Source organism: Mirounga leonina, unplaced genomic scaffold (assembly GCF_011800145.1).
Source record: "Mirounga leonina isolate KUSES-001 unplaced genomic scaffold, KU_Mleo_1.0 Mir_92, whole genome shotgun sequence".
In the NCBI taxonomy this organism is placed as follows: domain Eukaryota; kingdom Metazoa; phylum Chordata; class Mammalia; order Carnivora; family Phocidae; genus Mirounga; species Mirounga leonina.
The window spans coordinates 14408756-14434980 of NW_023270852.1; the positions used below are offsets into that span (position 1 = coordinate 14408756).

Consider the following 26225-nt stretch of genomic DNA (forward strand, 5'->3'; position numbering starts at 1 on the left):
TAAACTTTTCTGATTGTCCAAGTCTCCTCCTTTGTTCTTAGTAGCTCCCAGTAGTTGAGGGTATGCAAAGACCCACCAATGTCCCAAACAGGAGGATCAAAGTCAGTGCCTAGATGCAGGCTGATTGGAAGCTGAACCCTCAAATAGTAGCTGGGAAAGTATGTATTATTTTGAGTCCCATGAATGCAAGCCCCACTGGCTTTCAGAACAAAGTGTTTTTGGAGCCCATATCTCTAGAGGGAGGCTTAAAAGTTGAGGAACTAAATATGGGGTCCAAGTCCTTCACTCTTTAAGAAGTCAGGACTTGGGGGTTCCCTCCTGACTATATAGTACTGTGTTGGGAGTTTTAAAAAACAATTTCATTTAGACATAATTCACATAAGATGCAATTCACTCATTTAAAGTCAGTAATTCAGTAGTTTTTTGTGTATTTGCAGATTTGAACAACTATCACCAGAGTCACTTTAAAAACATATTCATCATCTCAAAAAGAAATTCTACCCATTAGTTATTACCACTTACCCTCCCATCATACCCAGCCCTGAAAAACCCACTAATCTGCTTTCTTTTCTACAGATTTGTCTATTTGGTATGTTTCATATAAATGGACTCATAAAACATGTTCTCTTTTGTGACTAGCTTCTTTCTTTCAACATGTTTTCAATGTTCACCTATGCTACAGCATGTTATCAGTACTTTATTCCATTTTCTGGACAAGTAATATTACATTTTATGGATATATCACTTTTTTTCTTTCCCATTCATTGTCTCATGAACATTTTTAACTATAATGAATGCTGCTGCTATGGAAATTCATGTACACATTTTTGCATGGATTTAGTTTTCATTTCCCTTTGGTGTATACCTAGGAGCTGAATTGCTAGTATATATATAACAGTTTGAGGAAGTGATGAACTATTTTCCAAAGTAGCTGCACCATTTTACACTGCTGTGAGCAGTGTATGAGGGTTCCAAATTCTCCACATCCTCACCAATTTTACTGATTTTTTGATTCAAGCCATCTCAGTGCTTATGACGTGGTATCTCACTGTGGTTTTGATATGCATTTCCCTGAGAACTAATGGTGCTGACATCTTTTCATGTGTATGTTAGCCATTTCACTATCTTCTTGGGAGAAATCTCTATTTAGATCCTTTGCCCATATTTTTAATTGAATGATTTGTCGCTTAATTATTAAGTTGTATGAGTTCTTTATATACTCTAGATATAAATCCTTTATCAGATTGGCAAATATTTTCTCCCATTCTGTGTTCCTTCTCTTCCTTCCTTCCTCTTCCTTCTATATGTTTAGTTAGCCAACATATAGTACATCATTAGTTTTTGATGTAGTGTTCAATGATTCATTCATTCATTCATTAGTTGTGTAAAACACCCAGTGCTCATTACCACACATGCCCTTCTTAATACCCATCACCCAGCTACCCCATCCCTCCCTCCCCCTCCCTTCTGTAACCCTCAGTTTGTTTCCTGGAGTCCAGAGTCTCATGGTTTGTCTGACATAGGTTTATTTCTAAACTCATTTCTATTCCATTGATTTATATGTCTGCCCTTACGTCAGTACCAAATGGACTTGATTATTGTTTCTTTGTACTAAGTTTTAAAATAAGGAAGTGTCAGGGGCATCTGGGTGGTGCAGTCAGTTAAGCATACAACTCTTGGTTTTGGCTCAGGTTGTGATCTCAGGGTAGTAAGGGTAGTAAGATCGAGCCCTGCATCTGGCTCCTCACTTAGTGTGGAGTCTGCTTAAGACCATTCTCTCCCTCTGCCCCTCCTCCCCAATAAATAAATAAATCTTTAAAAATAAAATAGAGAAATGTGAATCCCCCTACTTTTCTCTTTTTCAAGACTGTTCGGGCTATTCTGGGTCCCTTGCAATTTCTTTATTAATTTCTACAAAGAAGTCAGCTGCAATACTAATAGGGATTGCACTGAATCATGAACATGGGATTTTTCTACATATTTACATCTTTTAAAATTTATTTTAATAATGTTTTGCAGTTGCAGAGTTTATGTTTTGCACTTCTTTTGTTAAATTTATTCCTAAGTATTTTATTCTTATTACTGCTATTATAAATGGAATTGTTTCTTAATTGCATTTTTGGATTGTTCATTGCAAGTATACAGAGACACAATTGATTTTTCTGTATTGATCTTATATCCTGCCATCTTCCAGAATTTATTAGTTCTAATATTTTTCAGTGGATTCTTTACGATTTTCTACATGCCAGATCATGGCATCTGGTGAATATAGTTGTACTTTTTCCTTTCCAATTTGGATCCCTTTTATTTTTTTTCCTGCCTAATTACATAGGCAACATAGGTTACATAAGAGACATAGTAAGACCCTGAATTAACATGTGTCTGCTTAAAATCTGAGGGTTTTTTAAAAATTAATTTATTTGAGAGAGAGAGTGTGTGTGGGGGCAGGGAGCAGAGGAAGAGAGAGAGAAAGAATCTCAAGCAGACTGCCTGCTGAGGTGGAGTCCAACAGGGGGCTCGATCTCACAACCCTGAGATCATGACCTGAGCCGAAACCAAGAGTTGGACACTTAATTGACTAAGCCACCCAGGAGCCCCTAAAATCTGAGTATTTAAAATTATACCCTAATAATGGTGTTGGGGATAAAGCTGGGAGATAAGAATGGAAAGGTGAGCTGGAGACCATTCTGTAAGTGAAGCTAAGAATAAAAGGCTAAAGACTAGATTTTTACTTCGTAGGTAATAAATAGTGATTTTTATTTAGTATGCAATGAGTAACCAAGGGAATGATTTGGCTACCCCATGGAAGTGCTGCTTTCAGAAGATAAATCTGTTAACAATATACACAATGAGGGGCACCTGGGTGGCTCAGTCATTAAGCGTCTGCCTTCAACTTAGGGTCCTGGGATCGAGTCCCGCATGGGCTCCCTGCTCAGCGGGAAGCCTGCTTCTCCCTCTCCCACTCCCCCTGCTTGTGTTCCCTCTCTCACTATGTCTCTCTTTGTCAAATAAATAAATAAATACTTTTTTTTTTTTAAAGATTTTATTTATTTATTTGACAGAGAGATAGAAGAGCACAAGCAGAGGGAATGGCAGAGGGAGAAGGAGAAGCAGGCTCTGCACTGAGCAGCGAGCCTGATGCGGGACTCGATCCCAGGACCCCGGGATCATGACCTGAGCTGAAGGCAGACGCTTAACCATCTGAGCCACCCAGGCGCCCCTAAATAAATTTTTAAAAAAAACCACACACAATGAATTGAAGAAAGAATTTAAAAGGAAGAAAGATAGTTAAAAGTCCTTACCTGCCCAATAGCAACTGTATAGCTCTGGTATCATCTTTTGTGTCATGTTTCCAAAATGTATTCTCAGTTGGAGGGAGGAGGTGATCTTCTATGTGGTCTTTAAACTGGTTCCTAGACAAGGCTTTGATTCTGTGGTGTGGAAAAGTACTTTCTGAGTGGCTAACATACAGGAAAAATCTAAATCAGAATTAACTGAGCTAAGAGATAGTACATGGAGATGGTTCAACATGGAACACTTAAGATCCTTCCGACTTAACTACCTTAAATATATATAAAATCTCACAATTTACAAAGCCCTTTTCTACCTTAGTCTCTAATTTCATTTCTGTAAGAGAGAGAGGAGAGAATATCCCCATTATACATATAAGCATGCCAGTTCACAGGGAGCAAAGAATTTAGCCATTTACACATTTAGCAAGTGCCAGTACATCTAGATTTTGAGTATCTAAACTCCAGTTTAGGCTTCCTTTCCACCACATTAAGAATTATTTGCTGAGGGCGCCTGGGTGGCTCAGTTGGTTAAGCGACTGCCTTCGGCTCAGGTCATGATGCTGGAGTCCCAGGATCGAGTCCCGCATCGGGCTCCCTGCTCAGCAGGGAGTCTGCTTCTCCCTCTGACCCTCCCCCCTCTCGTGCTCTCTCTCCCATATGAATAAATAAAATCTTAAAAAAAAAAAAAAAGAATTATTTGCTGAAAATTAAAAAAATAAATAAATAAAGGAAGGATACTTGTCCGCAAAAAAAAAAAGAATTATTTGCTGAATAAATTTATAACTTAACAAAAAATATACATTAGCAACAATTAAGAAATGAACTGTTAGGAATCATGTTTATCCTGTAACTTACTGTGTTGAGGCTTTAAGAAAATCTTCCTTCATAGGAGGATGAACCTCATCCAACAACATGCTAGTATCTGGGCTTGATTTCATTGTAGAAATCACCATGGCATTACGCAGTTTATTGCCTTGTTCTAACAGAGCTGTAGAAGGCAAAAGCAGAACATGGAAAATCTAAAATCCAACAGCAACACTTGCAATATTCAGCACTTTTCCTTCTATGACAGGACTTAACATAGTATATTGTAATGACTTACCTGTCTGCTTTTCCCACTAGCTTGAGAATTTCTTGAGGACCCTCACTTTACAATAAATGTTTACTGAGCTTCTATGATGGGATTGTTTTAAATGTTGGCATTACAGCAGTGAAGTCTATTCTGGAGGGAGGTCAATCTCTCCAGAGTTGTTATGTGATGGGAGTCATTACATGAATGCACTGACTCTTCCAACGGGTTTTTGTACATATTAAAGTTAATAACGTCTACATAATTATTTTTGTATCCAGATACCATAATGAATTCTTTTATTATTTGTAATAGTTAATGTCACTATTATCCAAAAAACACTAACAAGTATACCAGCTAAACTGTTAGAAGCTACAGTGATAATCTATTCCAAATTTATACTTTTATGAAAAATGCCAAAAAATTTCCATGACTTATCTAAGATCATACAGCAGGTTAATAGAAAAGTCAGGATGAAGTCTTCAGACTTTCTGATAAGTAAAATTTACCCCATTCCTGAGTAAAAATAACAATAACAGCAATAATAATTTATTGAACTCTTAAACACATGCTGGGCACTACTCTACGTATATTATATATATTCACTCATTTAATCCTCCTAACAATTCTCTGAGATGGATACTACTATTTCCTTCATCTTCCAGATGAAGAAAATTGAGGCACAGAAGACAAGTAACTTGCCCAAGTTATACACACTGTATAACGAGAATGATTTCACAGCCAATAATTTTGTTATTTTTTTTAAAGATTTTAGTTTTTTAAGTAATCTCCACACCCAATGTGGGGCTCGAACTCACAACCCTGAGATCAAGAGTTTCATGCTCCACCAACTGTACCGGCTAGGCGCCCCACATCCTATGATTTTAATCACCATACTACTATATGACCCCACTTTAGTTCTTGGACATCTTTTTAAAAGCTTAGGGCCACTGGCATTATTCCAAGGAACTGTGGGAAATATTTTTTTTCCTGAGGTTCCAGAGTTGCTTTGGAGGTAACTGAGACTAGACACCAAGTGTCCGTCTATTCTCTTAAGAGTTTTATAGCTTCTGAAAAGAAAGAAGATATAGGGGCACCTGGGTGGCTCAGTTGGTTGGGTGGATGTCCAACCCTTTGTTTCTGCTCAGATCATGATCTCAGGGTTGTGGATGGAGCCCCACCTTGGGCTCTGTGTTGGGCATGAAGACTGCTTTGGATTCTCTCTTTGCTCCCCCAGCCCTCAGCCCCCTGCCCTGCATACATATGCACGCATGCACTCCCTCTCAAGAAAGAAGGAGGAGGAGGAGAAGGAAGAGAAGATGATGATGATATGGTGGTTAGGCCAAGAAAAAAAAAAAGAAACCAAGAAGATCCATAAACATCTAACATTTGTTAGTACAAGGAGTTCAAAATATAGCTTACAAAGTGGGGAAAAAAAAAAAAAAGACCTGAAATAATATGTTCAGTGAAAATACAACTAAACCAGAAGAAAATAAAGATAAACCATTCTATCAACCAACTATCCTAAGACAGTTCCCCCCAAGATTCCCAACTCCAGTGTACATATATCTTCTCTCTGATTCAAACACTCATCTAAAGGTACTGCTTTAAAGGGATTTACAGATGTAGTATTACAGTTTCAAATCAGTCAACCTTAAGACAGGGAGATCATTTTGGTTGCCCAAACCTTTTTTTTTTTTTTTTAAAGATTTTATTTATTTATTTGAGAGAGAGAGAGAATGAGAGACAGAGAGCATGAGAGGGAGGAGGGTCAGAGGGAGAAGCAGACTCCCCGCTGAGCAGGGAGCCCGATGCGGAACTCGATCCCGGGACTCCAGGATCATGACCTGAGCCGAAGGCAGTCGCTCAACCAACCGAGCCACCCAGGCGCCCCGCCCAAACCTTTTAAAAGCAGAGTTTTCTTTGGCTATTTGCAGGTTATGACATCAGAGATTTGAAGCATGAGAAAGATTTAATGTATCATCGCTGTCTTGAAGATTGAGGGGACCACATGGCAAGAGATGCAGTGGCCTGTAGGAAGCTAAGAGTGGCTTGAGCTGATAGTCAGCAAGGAAATGAGACCTCAGTCCTATGACTGCCAGGAACTGAATTCAGTCAACAAGAATGAACTTGGAAATGCATTTTTTCCTCAGAGCTTCCAGATAAGAATTTAGCTTGACCGACATCGGATACCTTAAACAGAAAATCCAACCATACCTTGTTGGACTTCTAACCCACAGAACTGTGAGCTAATAAATGGATATTGTTTTAACTCATTAAATTTGTGGTAATTTGTCATGCAGCAACAGAAAACTAATATACCCATTAATGCTACTACCCAGGAATACTGTTACAGTTTTTTAAAATCTATGCATAAATACACAGGTATTTATATATACATCTCCTCTTTTGCAAAATTTTGTATACTGTTTTGAAATTGGTTTTCACTTAATATACATTAACTTTATTCTATGTAAATAATGGCTGCACAATATTCATTCAGAATTCATTGTATTTTTTTGAAACAATTTTATTTATTTGACAGAGAGAGAGAGAGCACAAGCAGGGGAAGCAGCAGAGGGAGAGGGAGAAGCAGACTTCCCGATGAGCAGGGAGCCAGGGTCTGGCGATCACAATCCAAGCCGAAGGCAGATGCTTAACTGACTGAGCCACCCAGGTGCCCATATGTTTTTTTTTCTTTTTAATCTCTTTGAGATTCAGCCAAAAAATGACTATCTTATTTACTCAATGAGAAAGGGAAAGGAAAACATGGTATTGCTGGCATTGGAAATTTGGCTAAAGATTGCTATGTGACCAGAAACCCTTCTTTTAGTTTCTAGTTGGCCCTTGGCTTTACTCAATATAGTTTAAAGTTCTTCAAATGAGGTGGGCACACTGAAATGTTTTGTGAATAAAGTGGATAATAACGAGCTGTGTTGATAATAAACTTCATTTGATTTCAGGGCCATGTAGAAAGACAGTTTTTCTATTGATACCCAAAATGTTTTTGGAGAGATAATAAATATCCTTGGTACTTTATAATTTAACCATACCCAACTATTTTCAATTCCTTAAACACAATACTTCCTTTGTGTTCTCAAAGCTCTGGGTATTTAATTCCATCAAAGAATTTATCACTCAGTATTATAATTGTCTATCTCACCCAGTGAACTCTGAGACTAGGGATTGGTTCTTGTTGATTTTTGTATCCTCGGTATCTCACACAGTGCCTAGTATATACCAGGCATTTGATAAAATGTTCTTCCACTGTTGCTTATATCAGACATAATTGTACTGTATCTACGTTAGAGTCAGTTTCCTTTACTAGACTGAATTCCTTAAGGTCAAAGACTGTATCTTATTTATCACTGCAACCCCAATACTAAAAACAATGACTGACCTAAAAGATAGGTCAGTGTTTTGTTTGTTTTGACTCACTCAAAAGATACTTCTTGAATTAAATTGGGCTTAAAGTTTTTATCCCTGTTAAATAAAAATTCCTCTGGGAATGGTAATATTTCAAAAGTGACTTAAACAGTGATTTACATCTAAATGGTAATAAGTACTTAAGATACTTTCCAAAAGCAGGTTTTAAAAAGGAAATAAACATTGAGGAAAACAAGTAGGACAAATCTGAGCACAGGTGGTCCATTCATTGGCCTCCAAGTGGTTTGGTTGTTGAAACAGCCATTCTTGGAAAAGCTTTTCTGAAGTCTGAGGCATGGTAACAAAAAAACATCTGATCTCCCCTTCTCAAGGGGAAGCTGGTACTTACACTGTAAGAGCTGTCATGGCATCAACCTGCACTTCAACTCAATAATCATTCCCTGAACACAAAAGAAGGCACCCAGGTGAGTTCAGGACAAATCTTTCCTTTGTTTATTTCCCATACGCCATGGGTACAGCCCCTGCTAAACACAGAGAGATGTAAAGCTTCTGGTTTTTGTTCCAACTGCTTGCTATCTATTCCAAACCCAACTCTCAAAAGCAGGATGTGGGGCGCTTGGGTGGCTCAGTTGGTTAAGCAACTGCCTTCGGCTCAAGTCATGATCCTGGAGTCCTGGGATCGAGTCCCACATCGGGCTCCCTGCTCAGCAAGGAGTCTGCTTCTCCCTCTGACCCTCCCCTCTCTCATGCTCTCTATCTCATTCTCTCTCTCAAATAAATAAATAAAATCTTTTAAATAAATAAATAAATAAATAAATAAAAAGCAGGATGTGTAGTTCATGTTTCATAAACACTAGCTGGTTGACCAATTTAGCTCTGTACCCCTTTTCTGGTGTCATGTCAGTCCAATAAAGACCAGGAAGATATTTATATTTATGTATTTGTTAGATCCCTCTCATAATCTCAGCTCTAGACCTACTTACTAGAATGAACCACTTAATCTTAGTCCTCCAGAATCTTGTGGTTGGAAGGGACCTTAAAAGCTCTTATCTGTCCACTTGATGATGCAATACAATCTGTAAAAGTCCCATCAGGATGGTTAGCTAGCTTGAGTTTTCCAGTGATAGAGAATTCACTACCTCTTGAAGCTGTCCTTTCCCATTCTGCACAGGTCTTATTGTTAACTCAGACTGAGTCATAATCTGTCTTGTATCATCTGTAAGCCAACTGATCCTCATAACTCTCATGGAAGAGGTTCATGGTGGCAGCCCATGGGTTGTACTTGTCATATTTTGTTTGGCCTCAACAGTTGGCCAGCAAAGTCTTGATTTAAGGAAAAAAGAAAAAAAAGGCAGGCCTAGGTAAACAATGAACTTACAGCAGGATAAAGCAGAGGACCTTAGAGTCTAAAGACAATAATGAACTGGAGCTGAAGAGCAGCTTCTCCCTTTGAGAGGACAGGAGCTCCCTAATTCTGAGCCTGTGTTTTCATTTTAGAATGGTGATAACAATCCCTACCTCACTTGGTTTTTGTAAGATTATGTGTATAAGGCACTTGGCATAGTAGCTAGCACATAATGAATGCTCAATAAATGGCAGCTGTTTTTATGATGCTTAATATCTCTTGGTAGTCCCTTCATAAACCTAGTTACTCTCCTTAGAAGGAACTCATCTTTAGATCTTTACTTTCATGTTACCTTCTTAGTGAGGCTTTCCTTTGCCAACCTATGTAAAACTACCATCCCCTCCTCTTAAGTGCCCTGCTTCGTTTTTTTCCCACTGCCATTATCACCATCTAACACTATATACTTACTTATTTATCCAGTTTATTATTGGTCTTCCCATCTAGGATACAAGATCCATAATGCAGAAATTTGTTTTGTTTTGTTTTGTTTTTTTTCATTTAAATGGCTGTATCCCTGACACCTAGAAGAATGCCAGACATTTGATAGGTACTAAATAAGTAACTGCTTAATGAGTGAACAAATATCTTTCTCAAAGTCTGGTGCCTACACAAAATATTCAGGTGTGAGTTGACAAGTGCAGGCAGTATAGTATAATGGAACAATTTGTTCTTGTTAATGTAGCCTAGGACTGCACTGAAGATTAAAATAGACTATATAAGAGGCTTTTAACTATAGGAAACCAAGGGTTGCTGGAGGGGAGGTGGGTGGGGGCATGGGGTAATTGGGTGATGGGCATTAAGGAGGGCACTTGATGTAATGAGCACTGGATGCTATATGCAACTGATAAATCACTGAACTCTACCTCTGAAACTAATAATACACTATATGTTAATTAACTGAATTTAAATAAAATTTAAAAAAATTAAAAATTAAAAAATAAAATTAACAGAGTGTAATAAGAGTGTATTTTCAAAAATGGGATTCACAGACATTTCAGCTGAAAAAGTATGAATAGAATGTCTTTCGTCATGAAACAAATATCCTTACTAACATAAATTATGTACCCATATAGTTATTTTAAAGATTTTTCTATTAATGCTGCAGATACTCTACTTTGGAAATTTGCTAGTGAGGATGGAGACAAATCCCTGTCATGCTCCTGATGTCACAGAGATAAATGGTTGAGCATTACATATAAGGTATCTCGACTGCTTTTATAATACTACCCCTAAATAATCCTATTTGGGTTTCTTTATTTCAGTTTAGCCCTTATACAGGTAAACTGACTCCTTTCTATTTCTGCTTGGCTGTAAGTCATATTTAATTCCCAGACTTAAGATTAGCAGTTGCTGTGCACTGAATGTTCCCACTGAGGCCAAGAATTTTCAGAATGTGAAGCAGATTTAGTACTAGCCTCTGCACAGTAGTACAAGTAAATCTGCTGATGAGATAAAAACTGTATTTGCCTTAATTTGGGAAAAAATAAAGAATAATATTTCTCTATGATAAACACCTCCGCCCCATATTTAGGTTCATTTTAAATGGCTCCTTCCTTAAACCTACAATTCTAAGCACCTAGTAATTATTTAGAAGTAACAACTTACTGGTTTAATAGAGCTGCCTTTAAATAGTGAGAAATTCTGAACTTTAGTGAGATCACTCACTTTTATTTGGTTATTTATTTCAAACAGAAGTGTTGGTTCTCTTTGAAGACTGGCTAACAAGCAGAGTAATCCCAATAAATATAGCTTAGTCTTGGTTCACAAATACATACATACCTGAAAGAAGGTCCTTGGTAGGGGGGTTGTTTGAAGAAAGAATGCATGAATCGCTGTGACTCTTGGCCACTGTCCTAATTTGAGGCTGGAATTCAGAACTGTTAAGAAGGGACATCTGCTTCCGTGGGGCCTTGCCTTTCAGAGTCATAGACTCTAAACTCTGTCCTGAATTAAGATGGTGTTGTAGTCCAAAGAAAGAGTCCTTTATTGTATCTGAGTTTTCTGCAAAGTACAAGTGGTCCTTTCCCCTGTTATAAAATAAAGGAGAATTTTAGCAATATTATATTACCCATTATGGTAACATTTCACTTTGTCAGAGACAGAAAGTGTATCAGTAGTTTATAGCAGTGTAGCTTAGACTTTGTAAATCTGCTTTTCGTTTCCCAAATGAGATAAATAATAATGTTTTACCTACAGTTGTGGCTCAAGTGAGATTATGAAATAAAGAGCCCAGTTGGAGTACCTGGGTGGCTCAGTTAAGTGTCTGATTCTTGGTTTCAGCTCAGGTCATGATCTCAGGTTATGAGATCAAACCCCACGTTGGGCTCTGTGCTCAGCAGGGAGTCTGCTTGAAGATTCTCTCCCTCTACCCCTCCCCTCACTTGTGCACATGCAAGTGTGTGTGCTCTCTCTCTCAAATAAATCAATCTTGAAAAAAGAAAGAGCGAGCTCAGTGCAGAGCCTGACACAAAGCAAATGCTTTGTAATTATTTAAAATAAAAATCTGGGGGCGCCTGGGTGGCTCAGTTGTTAAGCATCTGCCTTTGGCTCAGGTCATGATCCCGGGGTCCCGGGATCGAGCCCTGCGTCGGGCTCCCTGCTCAGTGGGAAGCCTGCTTCTCCCTCTCCCACTCCCTCTGCTTGTGTTCCCTCTCCCACTGTGTCTCTCTCTGTCAAATAAATAAATAAAATCTTAAAAATAAATAAATAAATAAAAATCTATTTCTCTTAGTCCATCCTGTTTCATGAAATACTGCCCTTTTCCCTTTTCCTCTCATGGATATCTATCCTGGCATCTGTATATGACTTAGTTATACTTATTTATCTGTACATTGGCCTCCTCACCAGATTGTGAGCAATCCTCAAAGACAAGAATTGTTTCTTATTAATTTCTATGCCCAGTATTTGGTACAGACTTGGTACCTTGGCAGTCCAGTACCAAATGACTCCCCCACACATAATCCTAATCAGCAATGACAGCAATCCCTCTCTACACCAGTGGTTACTTAATATTTATTTGCTGAATGAATGACTACTTTCAGTCTTTCATCCAAACACAAATAAAGAACAGAAATTCTGAGTACAGTGGGAGTTAGCTGACAGACTGTGGTAATTACCTTGGAGTGGTTGATCTACTACTGTTAGCTGCTAACTCTTTTCCATCAATTTTGGTGGTAGGCATCCTATGGGGCCTTGATGGAACCAGAAACTGGGTACTGCTGGGTTCAGTATATTCTCTGAATTCCTGCTCAGATAAAAGCACATTTTCTTTCACATCAGTAGTAGGAAGAGGATTGTAGCTGTCATAAGTTTCTGACAGAGGCTCCAGGGCAAGTGAGACCTGAAAGAGACATACATGTAATATATCAGAAATTTTCTTTTGTATTGACTAATTTTAAGACTCCCTGCTTAATATAAATTAATGGTCCCCATTCCTTGTAGGATCAAGCTCAAATTCCTGCAGAAGCCCCATCTCTCGCTTTGCTCCCCTCCTCTATCCCTCTCTTCTAGATATACCAATTATTTAGGGTTCTCTAAATGTTCCTTATGTTTCATTCCCTTATGCCTTGTATATGCAATTTCCTCCAGTATTACTTTCTCTGTGAAAACTTTTTTTTTAAAGATTTTTATTTGAGAGAGAGACACACACACACACACACACACACAAATGGCAGAGGAGGGGCAGAGGGAGAGGGAGAAGCCGACTCTCCGCTGAGCAGGGAGCCAGATGTGGGGCTCAGTCCCAGGACCCTGGGATCATGACCCAAGCTGAAGGCAGACGCTTAATTGACTGAGCCACCAGGTGCCCCTGTGAAAACTTCTTTGCATCCAGGTAGAGATGTCATGGCCATTCCCTTCTTTATGTTTCCACTTATTCTGTATCTATCCATCAATATAATCCCCATTTATTGAACTCTTTACTACAGGTCATAAGGTGTGCTAAGTTCTTCACACAGGGAAGGTCATGTGATAATATAACTCTGTCAGGAAAGTGTATTGTTCTATTTGAAGATTCAAAAAAAAAAAAAAACTTACAGGAGGTATTTGTAACTTTTAGCTTATTCATTACCCTAATGATTAGATTTTTAATTCCTTGAAGGCATGGACTTGTCTTTTTCATTTTTGTATGGACTAATTAGCATAGTATACACTTGGTGTACAAGTCTATTATGCTTAATAATGCCTAATTATTATGTCTGATGAATAAAAGAATAACACCATCTTCTATATCCTTATTGTTCATTATTTAAGAAAAATAAGACCTTAGTTCTATGCTGGAGATGAGGCAGGGTGAAGAAGGAGAAACATTAATATGAAAAGTAATCACTTGAAGCTTCTTTTATCATCTCATTCCTGTGAGTTCAGGTTCTCTATTAAATGGCTCTCCAGTCCTCTGAAAAGCCTAATGGAAGAACAAAGCCTAAAAAAATAGTCTAAAGCAAAACTTTAGGAAAGAAATTGAAGAATATACCACAAAAGAAAAGAATAATGGTGCTGAAAGTTCAATTACAATGATACAGAAAGCAGAAGGAATTGTTCCAGCAGCCCAACAGTCAAATAATGATGAAGGGCCTAACACAAAGAGGAAAGGTTGCAGTTAGATATTTTAAGATGTCTCTGGAAAGGTCAATGGAATAATTTGTGCAGAGAAACTGCCAAGGTACAGACTCAATAAAATACCCTTGGGTCTCGATGAGAATTTTGTTCTTGAACAGGTAACATAAAGTCCTTTAAATCTATTCACCACCAAGATTTTCTACAAAGACAAATGACAGGAATGCAGTAGGATAAATACTCTGTGTAGTGATCACTATAATAGCATCACATAAAGTTCTGGCTGCCCAGTGTAAATGTCAGAAAACATTCCCTTACCATTCATCATTTCCCCAAATACTGTCCCTATATTTTAGAAACAAAGAAGACACTGAGCATAAAGGCATATGTCTCTGGCCTTAACAATGACCTGCTGTCTGGCTACTGAGTTTTGCTTTTTCTCTAAGCAGATCTGAACCAATCACAAAACAGCTCATAGGCCTATACTACCAGTGGCCCTTAAAGGAAGAAGTAAGTCCAGGTACCCGCCACACCAATCTTACAATCAAAACATGTGCTAGCCTAACTCCTCAAATATTTGTTGATACTAGCTCAGTGCCAGGCTCTGTGCTACCTGCCTGAGGCAAAGGGATGAAGAAAACATGGAACCTGATCCAGAGGAACTTAAAAAGAATAATTTTAATATAAAATGGTGAGCTCTGAGATAGGGATGTATATTGGGAGGTAAGAGAAATAGGGGTCTGAACTTGGGGAAGAAGTGAGGAAGGAGTGCCAGGGATGGTTTCCAGAAGTGAAACATAAACATCTGGATTTAGAATCTTAAATATGAATGATACAGGTAAGGCTGAGAGAGACTGGGATAAAACATTCCAGACAGAGGGAAGAGCATGAGTCAAGCTTTAGAGGTATAAAAGAGAATATTGTTCCCTCAATTCCTACAAGTCCAAGGGATTGCCACTTCTAAACCCTCTGCTTCCACATAGTGTACCCAATATACTCCTATATTCATCTCCCAGATCATCATTCTTGTCCACCTCAGTCATGTTCCTCCTCAATCATGGTTCATCCTTGTGCTCACTCCTCTGCCAACCCCTTCATGGAGCCCTGTAGGATTTCTATTTATACAAACTAACTTATCACTTCAACTGAACATCTCTTTCTTAAAATGTCCCAATTTCTCCAAAGTCTTCTCCAATGGAAACTATTTCTTTTACTAGCCAGGATAAAGGAAGTTGACTTACTTCTTTCTGGTGCCTTCCCCAGACCATCATTCTATCACCTAAAGATTTCACATCTTTTTAGAAGCCCATGCCATCCACAAATACCATAAACTTACTGTAAGATTCTCACATCCATAACAGAGCAACCCTAGGGACATTCATCATTCTTCTCTCAATGACTCAAGGCTCTCTTTAGCACTAAGCTGCCTACAATTACCTACTACAACATCTATCAGTATCAATGATTGCATATTAGTATGCCTATTTTTCAAACTTACGCTGGTCAACACAGCATTTTAAAAAATTTAAAAATTATTTAACAATGCTTTAAAATACCAGATTTCAGGTAAAATTTTGGGATTCTGGTTCTCTTAAAAAATCACAAGATCCAACAATGCTGGGTCTCCATTCCAATGTGGCAAAAATTAGCTGAAGTGGACTAGTGGCTTTAGTCAGGGTACATGTTCTAATTTGAAAAGACCCCAGCCATGTCCCAATGAGGCAGAGTGATAACTGTTGTTTATCATCCCACTTGGTCGGCTGGGGCTTTTAAAATTTTTATTTTCTTACAATAAAATGGACATTCTTGTGTTTATACACTTCTATAAATTTTAACCTATGAATAGATGCATGTAACCACCACCATAACCAAGATAGAGAACACTTCCATTACCCCAAAAAACTCCCTGGGGCTATCCCTCTGTAGTCACACTCTCCTCACCTCTAATCCCTAGCAACAGCTATCTATTCTCAATCATTATAGTTCTGGCTTTTTGAAAATGTCATATAAATGGAAATATATAGTATGTAACCTTTTGAGATGGGCTTCTTTCACTCAGAATAAGGCCTCTCAGACTCATCAATGTGGTGCTTGTATCAGCAGTTCATGTCTTTTTACTGACTTGGTAGTATTCTATTGCTTTTCTTTTTAAATCTGTGGTTTATTTTTTTTTTAAATACATTATTTATTTACTTGAGAGACGAGATAGTAAGAGAGAGCACGAGCAGGAAGGAGGGGGAGAAGCAGACACCCCGCTGAGCAGGGAGCCCAATGCAGGCCTTGATCCCAGGGTCCTGGGATCATGACCTGAGCCAAAGGCAGATGCTTACCTGACTGAGCCACCCAGGCGCCCCTATTCTATTGTTAACATGGCTTGTCACATTGGTTGATTTTCAAAGACTGAGATAGCCTTGCATTCCTGGGATAGACCCCACTTGGACATGGTCTCATTACTCTTTTTATATACTGCTGGACCCAACTTGCTAATATTTTTTTTGAGGATTTTTAGGTTTATTTTTAGGTCTAGATCTTACACTGTCCTCTATTTTGCTATCAAGGTGGTGCAAGCCTCATAAAATAAGTTAAAAGTATTTTCTCCTCTTCTATTTTCTGGAAGAGATTGTGAAAATTGGTGCTATTTCTTTTTTTAAATGTTTGGGAGAATTCACCAGTGAAATTATCTTAGCTTAGAGATTTCTTTTTTGGAAGGATTTAAACTGCAAATGCAATTTCTTTAATAATTACAGGTCTATTCAGGTTATATATTTTATCTTGAGTGATTTTTGGTAGTTTGTGGTTTTCAAAGAATTGACTGATTTCATCTAAATTGTCAAATTTATGTGTATAGAGTTTATACTATTCCCTGTCTTTGGGTTCTGTGGGCTGTGGTCTCTATTACAGTAGAATCAAGAGGAAAGTGAAATATTTCTTGTGTCTAAGAAAGAGATAACTAGAGCCCCATGATTTGCAAAAGAAATGTCAGAAGGCTTATTTCTTTGTGGAAGAGAATATCCCTAATGGTGAAATAAGGCAAAGAAAATGTGACTGTCGTGGGGGGGAAATGTGACTGTCAAAGATAGCATTATGAAACAAAGTACAATAGGATTATAATTACTATGTAGAAAAGATGCATGATAAAAATGGAGTAAATAGAAAGGTACTGATTTTAAATAGGGTTTGTTATTTAAATGCAAATAAAATAAGTGGTACTCCTGTGACATAAAATTATATATTTAAGATAAAAAAAACTTTAAGGTATTAAAGTCTCTTATAGATGATAACATTTATTAAAGAATGCAGCAGAATTTGTGAATAATAAACATTTGCATATGTACGTCTAATTAATATTATAGTTGTTCCCTATGTTAGTGGTATGGCTACAAACTTATAAGGTGAGCTGAATAAACATGTTAAATAATTTGTGGTATTTTTCTTTGTAGCTGATAAGAACACAAATAAAAACAACTCCCTGACAGCTGTGTTTATTTAGAGTATCAGTGAGAATTTTTATGTGAGTGAAAAACTTTTGGAGGAGATGTTCATGGCAAACAAATCAAGGAAATGATTTCTTTTTTTTTTTTTTAAGATTTTATTTATATATTTGTCAGAGAGAGAGCAAGCACAAGCAGGGGAAGTGGCAGGCAGAGGGAAAAGCAGGCAGAGGGAGAAGCAAGCTCTCTGTTGAGCAAGGAGCCTCATGTGGGACTCAATCCAGGACCCTGGGGTCATGACCTGAGCCAAAGGCAGATACCTAACTGACTGAGCCACCCAGGTGTCCCAGGAAATGGTATTTCTCCAAACTGAGAAATGTCTTAAAAAGTTTATTAAAGACTGACAACAGGGGTGCCTGGGTGGCTCAGTCAGTTAAGCATCTGCCTTCAGCTCGGGTCATGATCCCAGGGTCCTGGGATCGAACCCCGCATTGGGCTTCCTGCTCAGCAGGGGAGTCTGCTTCTACCTCTCCCTCTGCCCCTGCTCGCGTGTTCTCTCGCTCACTCTCTCTTTCAAATAAATAAATAAAATCTTAAAAAAAAGACTGATAACAAGGAATGATGTCTTTTTGTTGACAACAGACTTGTTTCAAAATTTAAATTCAAAGTAGCAACATTTTGCCAAGACAAAGAACCATAAACATACTCACTGTCCTGTTTACTTCATCTAAAAAGCTAAAAATCAAACAACACATAGATATATATAATTAACACATAAATTAATTAAACTCCTGTAGTCAACATTTTGCTTGGTAAACTGGATAAGCAGTATTGCAACCTGTTATTACCACATGAATACTAGGGGGAATGAAGCTGTGTGTGCTGTCAAATGTTTTTGCTTGAGTTAAAAGAAGTCACCTGGTTTATGTTTTCGAAGGAGAAATCCCAGCCTCAGATCACCAGCAAGTACCGATCAAATATAGGACTATTTTAATTGATATTATAGACTATATAAACTATTCAATTACTTATCTGCAAGTGCATTCACAAGGAATCATGTAATATGAGATTCAATTTATTCATTCCTTTATGACTGTATATTTGGAAAATTTATTTGGCAAAGAACCATCTATCCTACTTTTCTATATTTTTTATGCCGAAATAGGATTTCTAGATATCAAAGTGATGGTATGAAATACATTTCTAAAACTGTAGGGCTAAAGACCAACATCCCCAAAAGACTTTTTTGATTTCAAATGTTATAAAAACCAACACTGTTCAATTTGCCTTTCTCAATTTACACTGAAAGTGTGACATGGAAGTTAATGCAGTGTAGTACAATACTTAAGCTTAAATATGCTCAAATATTCTTAAATTTTAAGAATATCTAAGAAATAGGGTGCCTGGGTGGCTCAGTCGTTAAGCGTCTGCCTTCGGCTCAGGTCATGATCCTGGGGTCCTGGGATCGAGTCCCACATCCGGCTCCCTGCTCAGCAGGAAGCCTGCCTCTCCCTCTCCCACTCCCCCTGCTTGTGTTCCTGCTCTAGCTATCTCTCTCTCTGTCAAATAAATAAATAAAATCTTTAATAAAAAAAAAAAAAGAATATCTAAGAAATAAAATCCAACTTCAAAAACTATTGTGCCAAGATACTGCCTTTGTTTGGAAATAAAGGCAGCCATGTTTGTGAACAGTTATTTTGTTATGAAACTGAATAAAAGCTAAATTTTATTCTTAAATGGTTTAAGAAAATGAATGCCCATCAAATATAAAACGTTTGGTACTGATAACTTGGTAGGGAAGTATGAAGTTTTTAGCCAAATCAAAGGAATTGATTTCAAAAGCAAAGAATTTATAATTAAGGTTTTTTCCAATTTCAATATAAAATAATCATAGTATGTATATATTATGTTACATGCTCATATAATAAAGTCTGGTGTTTATTTTTTTTAGTAATCCCTATGCCCAGCATGGGGGCTCAAACTCATGACCCTGAGATCAAGAGTTGCATGCTCTTCCGAAAGAGCCAGCCAGGCATCCCAAGTTTGGTATTTTTTAAAAGTTTATTGTATTTTTGGCAGTTGATTTTTCTTACAGTCAGCCTGTTTGACTCATTTGTTATTTTCAACATCTGACCTATACCAGTAATGGAATACACGAAAAGCTTCCTCTCTCCAACAGCTTGGTTCTAATGATCTTTATTGTCAAACTACTTTGAGCACCCTCCAGCCAGTTTGGCCTTGTTATTATTTAAAACTGTTCTAACTCCATAATCTCAGTTTCTTAGCAGCTATGCATCTGTCTTCTTGAGGTCTGACTAAACCTGATCTTCTTCACAGCAACAATCTTAAGCCACCTCTATTCATCTTCCAGTCTATCAGCTGTCCATTGGCTTCACTTACCACTTGACAAGAGGGATTCCATATTTAGTCAATTAATGACTGTTTTGGGGGACAGCAAAGCAGCGGTATGATAAGAACTCCATCACTCACTACATGCTCTTTTTTAAAGTTATTTTTATTTTTTTAAAAAGATTTATTTATTTTAGAGAAAGAAAGAGAGAAAAAGTGAGCTCGGGGAAGGGGAGAGGGAGAGGGAGAGAAGCAGACTCCCTACTGAGTGTGGAGCTGGATGCAGGGCTCAATCCCACAACCCTGAGATCATGACCTAAGCCAAAATCAGGAGTTTGATGCTTAACCAACTGAGCTATCCAGGAGCCCCAAAAGTTATTTTTAAATTAACATTTTAGTCATATAATTTAAAGAGTCAAACAGTTCTATTACACAAACAAGTCCCTCACATAGACACCCATATTTTTCTTTTCCCAGAGGCAACTATTTTCAACTCCTGCCCCTGATTCTTATGGTATTTACCCCTATAGTTCCAAATAATGTGCTTATATTTATGTCACAACTTGATCGCCCCCTCAGTTTTCAGGCATTATCTTTTGACTTCCTAATATGGAAGATAAAAATTTCGCTCAATCCCACATCCTTCTACCTCCTTATCTCCCAACCAAAATTACTATATGAGCATGTATTCTGTTTAAAGCTGAACCATGAGATGCACTGATTACTTTTCCTTTCCTATGAAGGAGCCAGAGATTTAATATTTTAGGCTTTGCATGCCATAGTCTCTGTCATAATTATAGTAGTCTCCCCACCCTTATCCACAGGGGATACATTCCAAGACCCCCAGTGGATGCCTGAAACTGCAGATAGTACTGAATCCTATATTTACACTATGTTTTTTTCCTATGCGTACATAACTATGGCAAAATTCAATTTATAAATCAGGCACAGTAAGAGATTAACAACAATAATAATAAATTATGTGAATGTGATTTTTCAAGAGATCTTACATTGTACTCACCCTTCTTCTAGTGATAAGATGATAAAATGCCTATGTGATGAGATTAAGTGCAGTGAATGACATAAGTAAGCATTGTGACATAGCAATAGGCTACTATTGATCTTCTGAGGATAATAGAAGGAGGATCAGCTGCTTCCTGACTGCACTGAAACTACCAAAAGAGAAATGGAGGACAAGGAGATACTACTGTACTTAACTTTGCTGTTGCAGCATGAAAGCTGCCATAAACCACACACAAATGAATGAGTATCGCTATGTTCTAATAAAACTATCTACAAATATAGGTGGTGAGTCAGATTTGCCTTGGGAGTTATAGCCTGTTGAGTGAATCCCTGAAGAAAATAAAAGAAAGCCTATGAAAAAATACTCAACATATTGATCACCAAGAAACGAAAACTAAAACCTCAGTGAGATATCAGTACATTCTCACTAGAATAACAAAAATTAAAAAGACTACCCAAACCAAATGCTGGAAAATATGTGGAAAATGTTTATATGCTACTGATGGGAATGTAAAGTTATATAACCAATATGAAAATGGTTTGGTTGTTTCTTTAAAAAGTTAAACATGACTCAGCAATTCCATTCTTGGGTATTTTCCCAAGAAAATAAAAACACATGTCTACAGAGAGTTCTTTATTCATAAGAAGCAAAAAAATGGTAAAAAACAAAACAAACAAAAAACAAAAAAACCCCAAACAACCAAATGTCCACCAACTGGCATATAGATAAAAAATTGTGGAATATCCACACAGCAGAACACACCTCTGCAAAAGGGAACTACTGATACACAAAATAGTATGGATGAATCTCTAAAATTGGCTTCTTTTACTTATTTTTTTGATACCTCTTTGCCTGGGTAAGGAGATAATGGGTGTTCACTGTATGGTTATTTATATATCTTATATATAGAAGATACTGTTTTGCATATCTCTAATTAAGAAAAACAAAAAAAAAGTTAAGTGAAATAAAATGTATAGTGCCTAACAAATGGTAGATTGACATATAATAAATGTTGATAAGAAAATGATCAAATGAACCCCTTCAATTTTGTCTGTTTCAAAATGTTCCTCCTCTTTGCCTTGGTTAAAATTCCTCCATCCCAATGTATGTAACCCTAGCAATTGTGTTCATGGTAGAAACTCATTCCTATTTAATTTTCTTCATGATTTTACTGGCTCAATTATCCTCTTATTTTCAATTTCTTTCTTCACTTGCTTCTTTTTGGTCTACAAATAAATCAGGTCTCTTATATTCTAAAAAGGGGTCAGCAAACTTACTCTGTAAAGGGGCAGAGAATAATTATTTTAGGCTTTATTTATGGCATATTTTTCTTCTTCTTTAAATGACCTTTTAAGGGGCACCTGGGTGGCTCAGTTGGTTAGGCATCTGCCTTTGGCTCAGGTCATGATCTTAGGGTCCTGGGATTGAGCCCTAAGTAGGGCTCCCTGCTCAGCGAGGAGTCTGTTTTTTTCTCTCCCTCTGCTCCTCCCCCTGCTCATGCCCGCACGCACTCCCTCTCTCTCAAATAAATAAAATCTTAAAAATAAATGACCTTTTAAAAATGGAAAAACCATGTTTAGTTAGAACACCAGATACAGAGCACCAGGCAAAATTTATCAACCCCTGCTCTAAAACAGTACCAAAAAACTTCTGAATTCAGTCATGTCCTCTCAAATTCAAGTAAATTTGGCTTGTCGCCATCACATGCCTAAACACGATATTAAGATGTTAAGTGTTTCCATATTTTTTCATCTCATTTAATCCCGGCAAAAACACTGTGAGGTAAATGTTTTAGTATGTTTTTTTACAAAATAGGATACGGAAGCTCAGAGAGGACAAGTGAACATCAGAATTGTTTTGTAACCATTTCTGTTCTGGTTTCTCCACTGTCCATTACTGTTTGTCCATGTCTGAACTCTAGTGCTATTTCCATTAGATCATACCACTTCTCCCTCCCTTCACTGACACTTACTTGGGAAACAGAAATCTCTAATTACTACTTATTTCCTTATTCCATAATCTTTTAAAATCTGACTTCTGCCTCCAATGCTCTATACAATTTTCCAACACACAAGTATTATTTTATCAACCGGTATTTAAATATGGAAAAAAAATGATACAGCCGCTTTAGAAAACAGTCTGGCAATTCCTCAAAGTTAAACATACTTACCCTATTGACTGTAATTCTATTCCTAGGTATATAACAAGAGAAATGAAAATGTGTTCACATAAAAATTTGTACATGAATGTTCACAGAAGCTGCCATTCTTCATAGTAGTCAAGTGGAAATAATCCAAATGTCTATCAACTGAAGAATGGATCAACATGTGGTCTATCCATATAGGGGCATATTATCCAGCCATACTAAGGAATGAAGTACTGAAATATGCCATAACAAAGATGAATCTTGAAAACATTATGCTATATGAAAGAAGTCACTTACAAGAGGCTACATAATATATTATTTCATTTATATGAACTATCCAGAATATGCAAATATATAGAGACTGAAGTTAAATTCGTGGTTGCCAGGGACTGGGGAAGGGTGAAAGGGGGAATGACTGCTAATAGGCACAGTATTCCTTTTTGGGGTGATAAAATGCTCTGGAATAGTAGTGATGGTTATAAAATCCTGTAAACATATTAAGAACCAGTGAACAGTATACCTTAAACGGGTGAATTTTATGACATATGAATTATATGTTAATTTTAAAAATAGGGAAAAAACCACCTAGAATCCTATACTCCAACTGTTTTCAATTTTCCTTATTTTTTCCCAATCATTGATTATGTATTTAATTTTTATTCTTTTGTCATAAATCCAAAATCTATTTTTCCATGCAGCTACACAATCATAACTATGTAATTTTGTTTTTATGGAAACAAAATATTCCACTAATAGACTACAATTTTAATATTGTTGAATAATTATTTTCATTTTTCAATATTAAAAGTGTATTTCCAGGGGCGCCTGGGTGCCTTAGATGGTTAAGCATCTGCCTTCGGCTCAGGTCGTGATCCCAGCATCTTGGGATCGAGCCCCACATCGGGGTCCTGGCTCAGTGGGGAGCTTGCTTCTCCCTCTCCCTCTCTCCCTGCTCATGCTCTCTCTCTCTCTGTATCTCTGTGTCTCAAATGAATAAATAAAATCTTTCAAATAAATAAATAAATAAATAAATAAAAGTGTATTTCCATAACTAGACCTAGGCATACAGCTTCCCTCTCTTTTTACGGTATTTCCTTAAGATAAGCTCCTAAGAGTAGAATTACTGAGGTAAATGGTATATAGAATTACTGAAGTAAAAGGGAGACTACTAATACATAATTTTAGAGATTGTGCAGGATTATAACTGAACTGCCTCGTCTACAGGGACGGGAAGGGGTCTGATGAGCTTAGTATCTCCTAAAGCCTGGTAATTTTATAGCTCTTGAAACAGAATGCCAAACTGTTTTGCAGATCTAATGCAAATTTATATCATTATCAGAAAAACAGGAGTAAGCCAGACTCAACTTCACCATGAAGTTACCGGCATAAAGTATCACTTTTTAAATTTAATGTATATATAAATATGATAATTACAATAAAGAAAATGTTACGTTCTTTAACTCAGAATTATTTCTGGACTCTATTCTGTTCCACCAATGCGATTATGTGCTCATAGTTTTTTTCCTTTTTAAGTAATCTCTATACCCAACGGTGGGCCTCCAACTCAGGAACCCAAGATCAAGAGTAACACGCTCTTCTGACTGAGCCAGCCATTCCTGTGCTTGTAGTTTTATAAGTTTATTACATCTGGTAATGCTGTATATATTTTCTCATATTTTTAAAACTATTTTCTTATGTACTTGTTTAAATTTCTGTATTTTAGAATATATTTGACAAAGTATAAAACTCATGAAATTTCTAAGCGATTTGAATATTCAGAACTTTCTAGGAAGCACTCTCAAAGAGTGTCCCTTAGAAAGAACCCTTCAATGTTCTTCCCCACCATCCTGTACATAGACGTGGCATAACACCTATCATGCTGCATTCTACCTGTTATTCTTCTATTTCCTCCTACATTGACTTTGGAAAACTACATGAAAAGATCATCTCTTATCTCTGTATCCTTAGTGGCACATAATAATGTATCAAAAAAAAAGGAAGGCTGAAATCAATGAATGAACAACCAAAGATACCATTTACATGAGTCAAACAAACACTTACTGCTTGGCACTATGTTAGGAGCTGTGGGAAAAACACAGAAAGTAGAAAACACTGTCCTGCTTCCCTGGGAATCTAGAAACTAAAAAGAAGGGAAATTAAAGGGAGACTACTAATACATAATTTTAGAGATTGTGCAGGATTATAACTGAACAATGATTATATAATCATTGTTATAAATTTAATAAAGAGCACAGAGAAGATGAATGCAGTAGGAGCTGTGAAAGACTTTTGGCACTTGAGATGAGCAATAAAGCACTAAGAGGATTTGAATAAGTTAGACACATTATAGTCGGGGCACCTGGGTGGCTCAGTTGGTTAAGCAACTGCCTTCGGCTCAGGTCCTGATCCTGGAGTCCCTGGATCGAGTCCCGCATCGGGCTCCCTGCTCGGCAGGGAGTCTGCTTCTCCCTCTGACCCTCCCCCCTTTCATGTGCTCTCTCTCATTCTCTCTCTCTCAAATAGATAAATAAAATCTTTAAAAAAAAAAAAAGACACATTATAGTCTTTGGGTAAAAACATGAACAAAGGCACGAAGTGGGAATTAGCATGATATATGGGAGTCATGTACCTATCCATTCTACAAACAGACTCAACTACTTGTGCTGAAAACATTTTATTATATGCAGAAAAGAATTAAAATATTTTTACCTGGAGTTCTCCAAGTTTCTTGGATGTTGGTGAAACAATGGTAAAAAATCCATTGATGTGATGGGTTGGAGAAAGCTGGGCCAGTCCACTGATCTGAACTCTACCAATTGGAAGATGATCAAGTTTGGTGATTACTTCCAGCACCAGCACAGCCATATCTAATCAGAAATAATTACAACATACACAGATATTTTTCATTTACTTTCTTTTTCTTTTCTTTTTGGAAATAGGCAGAGGGGTATACATTAGAAAACCTTACTTAAAAAAAATATTTTATTTTCAAATAAAACACACACCTACCACAAGAGTCTGGGGCTAGGAAAGAGTGAACCCATGATCAAAAGAACAATAAAGTTTTAGAGAAGAATGACAAATGCCTCACACAGAGAAAAAAAATTCATTGATGTAATTAGCAATGATTACAGGGTGTTAGGAAGGCTTGTGTGTGGCTTGGCTATTAAAGAGTGGGGTTCTCTCAACTTCCTTTTCAGTGTTTTGCTGTTTTGATATAAAAGAACCCAATTGCTTCTGCTTGCTGCAGCCTGCCTCGCCTACAGGGACGGGAAGGGCTCTGATGAGCTTAGCATCTCCTAAAGCCTGGTAGTGGCTTACTTAGGACTGGGGCCCAGTGTTGGCTTTGCCAGGCTGGTCACCGGCTGCTTCCTCATGGTTTCCAGAACAATGCACTTTATTTTCTTTCAAATGAAACATGCATACAAAAGAGTACATAAAAGAATAATAAACCAAATACCTACCACATAGCTTAAGAAATAGTTATACTTTTTCCAAGTTTTCAGTTAGAACATATCTTGTAAACTAATGTTTGATTTCTTGTGTCTTCATTTTTTTTTTTTTAAA

The 26225-nt window shown here is 37.3% G+C and overlaps 1 protein-coding gene across 5 annotated transcripts in view; it reads right to left on the minus strand.

Annotated features, from left to right (window-relative positions):
- The window catches only part of C2CD3 (C2 domain containing 3 centriole elongation regulator), a 146634-nt gene that overhangs the window by 112302 nt on the left and 8107 nt on the right, over positions 1-26225 (minus strand). For 4 of the 5 annotated variants that reach the window (XM_034995352.1, XM_034995353.1, XM_034995355.1 and 1 more), the window contains exons 3-7: positions 25368-25525; positions 12271-12494; positions 10934-11181; positions 4149-4281; positions 3303-3431 (exon numbers count right to left, since the gene is read on the minus strand). In XM_034995352.1, the coding sequence (XP_034851243.1) occupies positions 3303-3431; positions 4149-4281; positions 10934-11181; positions 12271-12494; positions 25368-25525 (892 nt within the window). Of the gene's footprint in view, positions 1-3302; positions 3432-4148; positions 4282-9562; positions 9786-10933; positions 11182-12270; positions 12495-25367; positions 25526-26225 lie in introns of those variants that run through there. The other variant, XM_034995356.1, reaches the window with a different exon arrangement.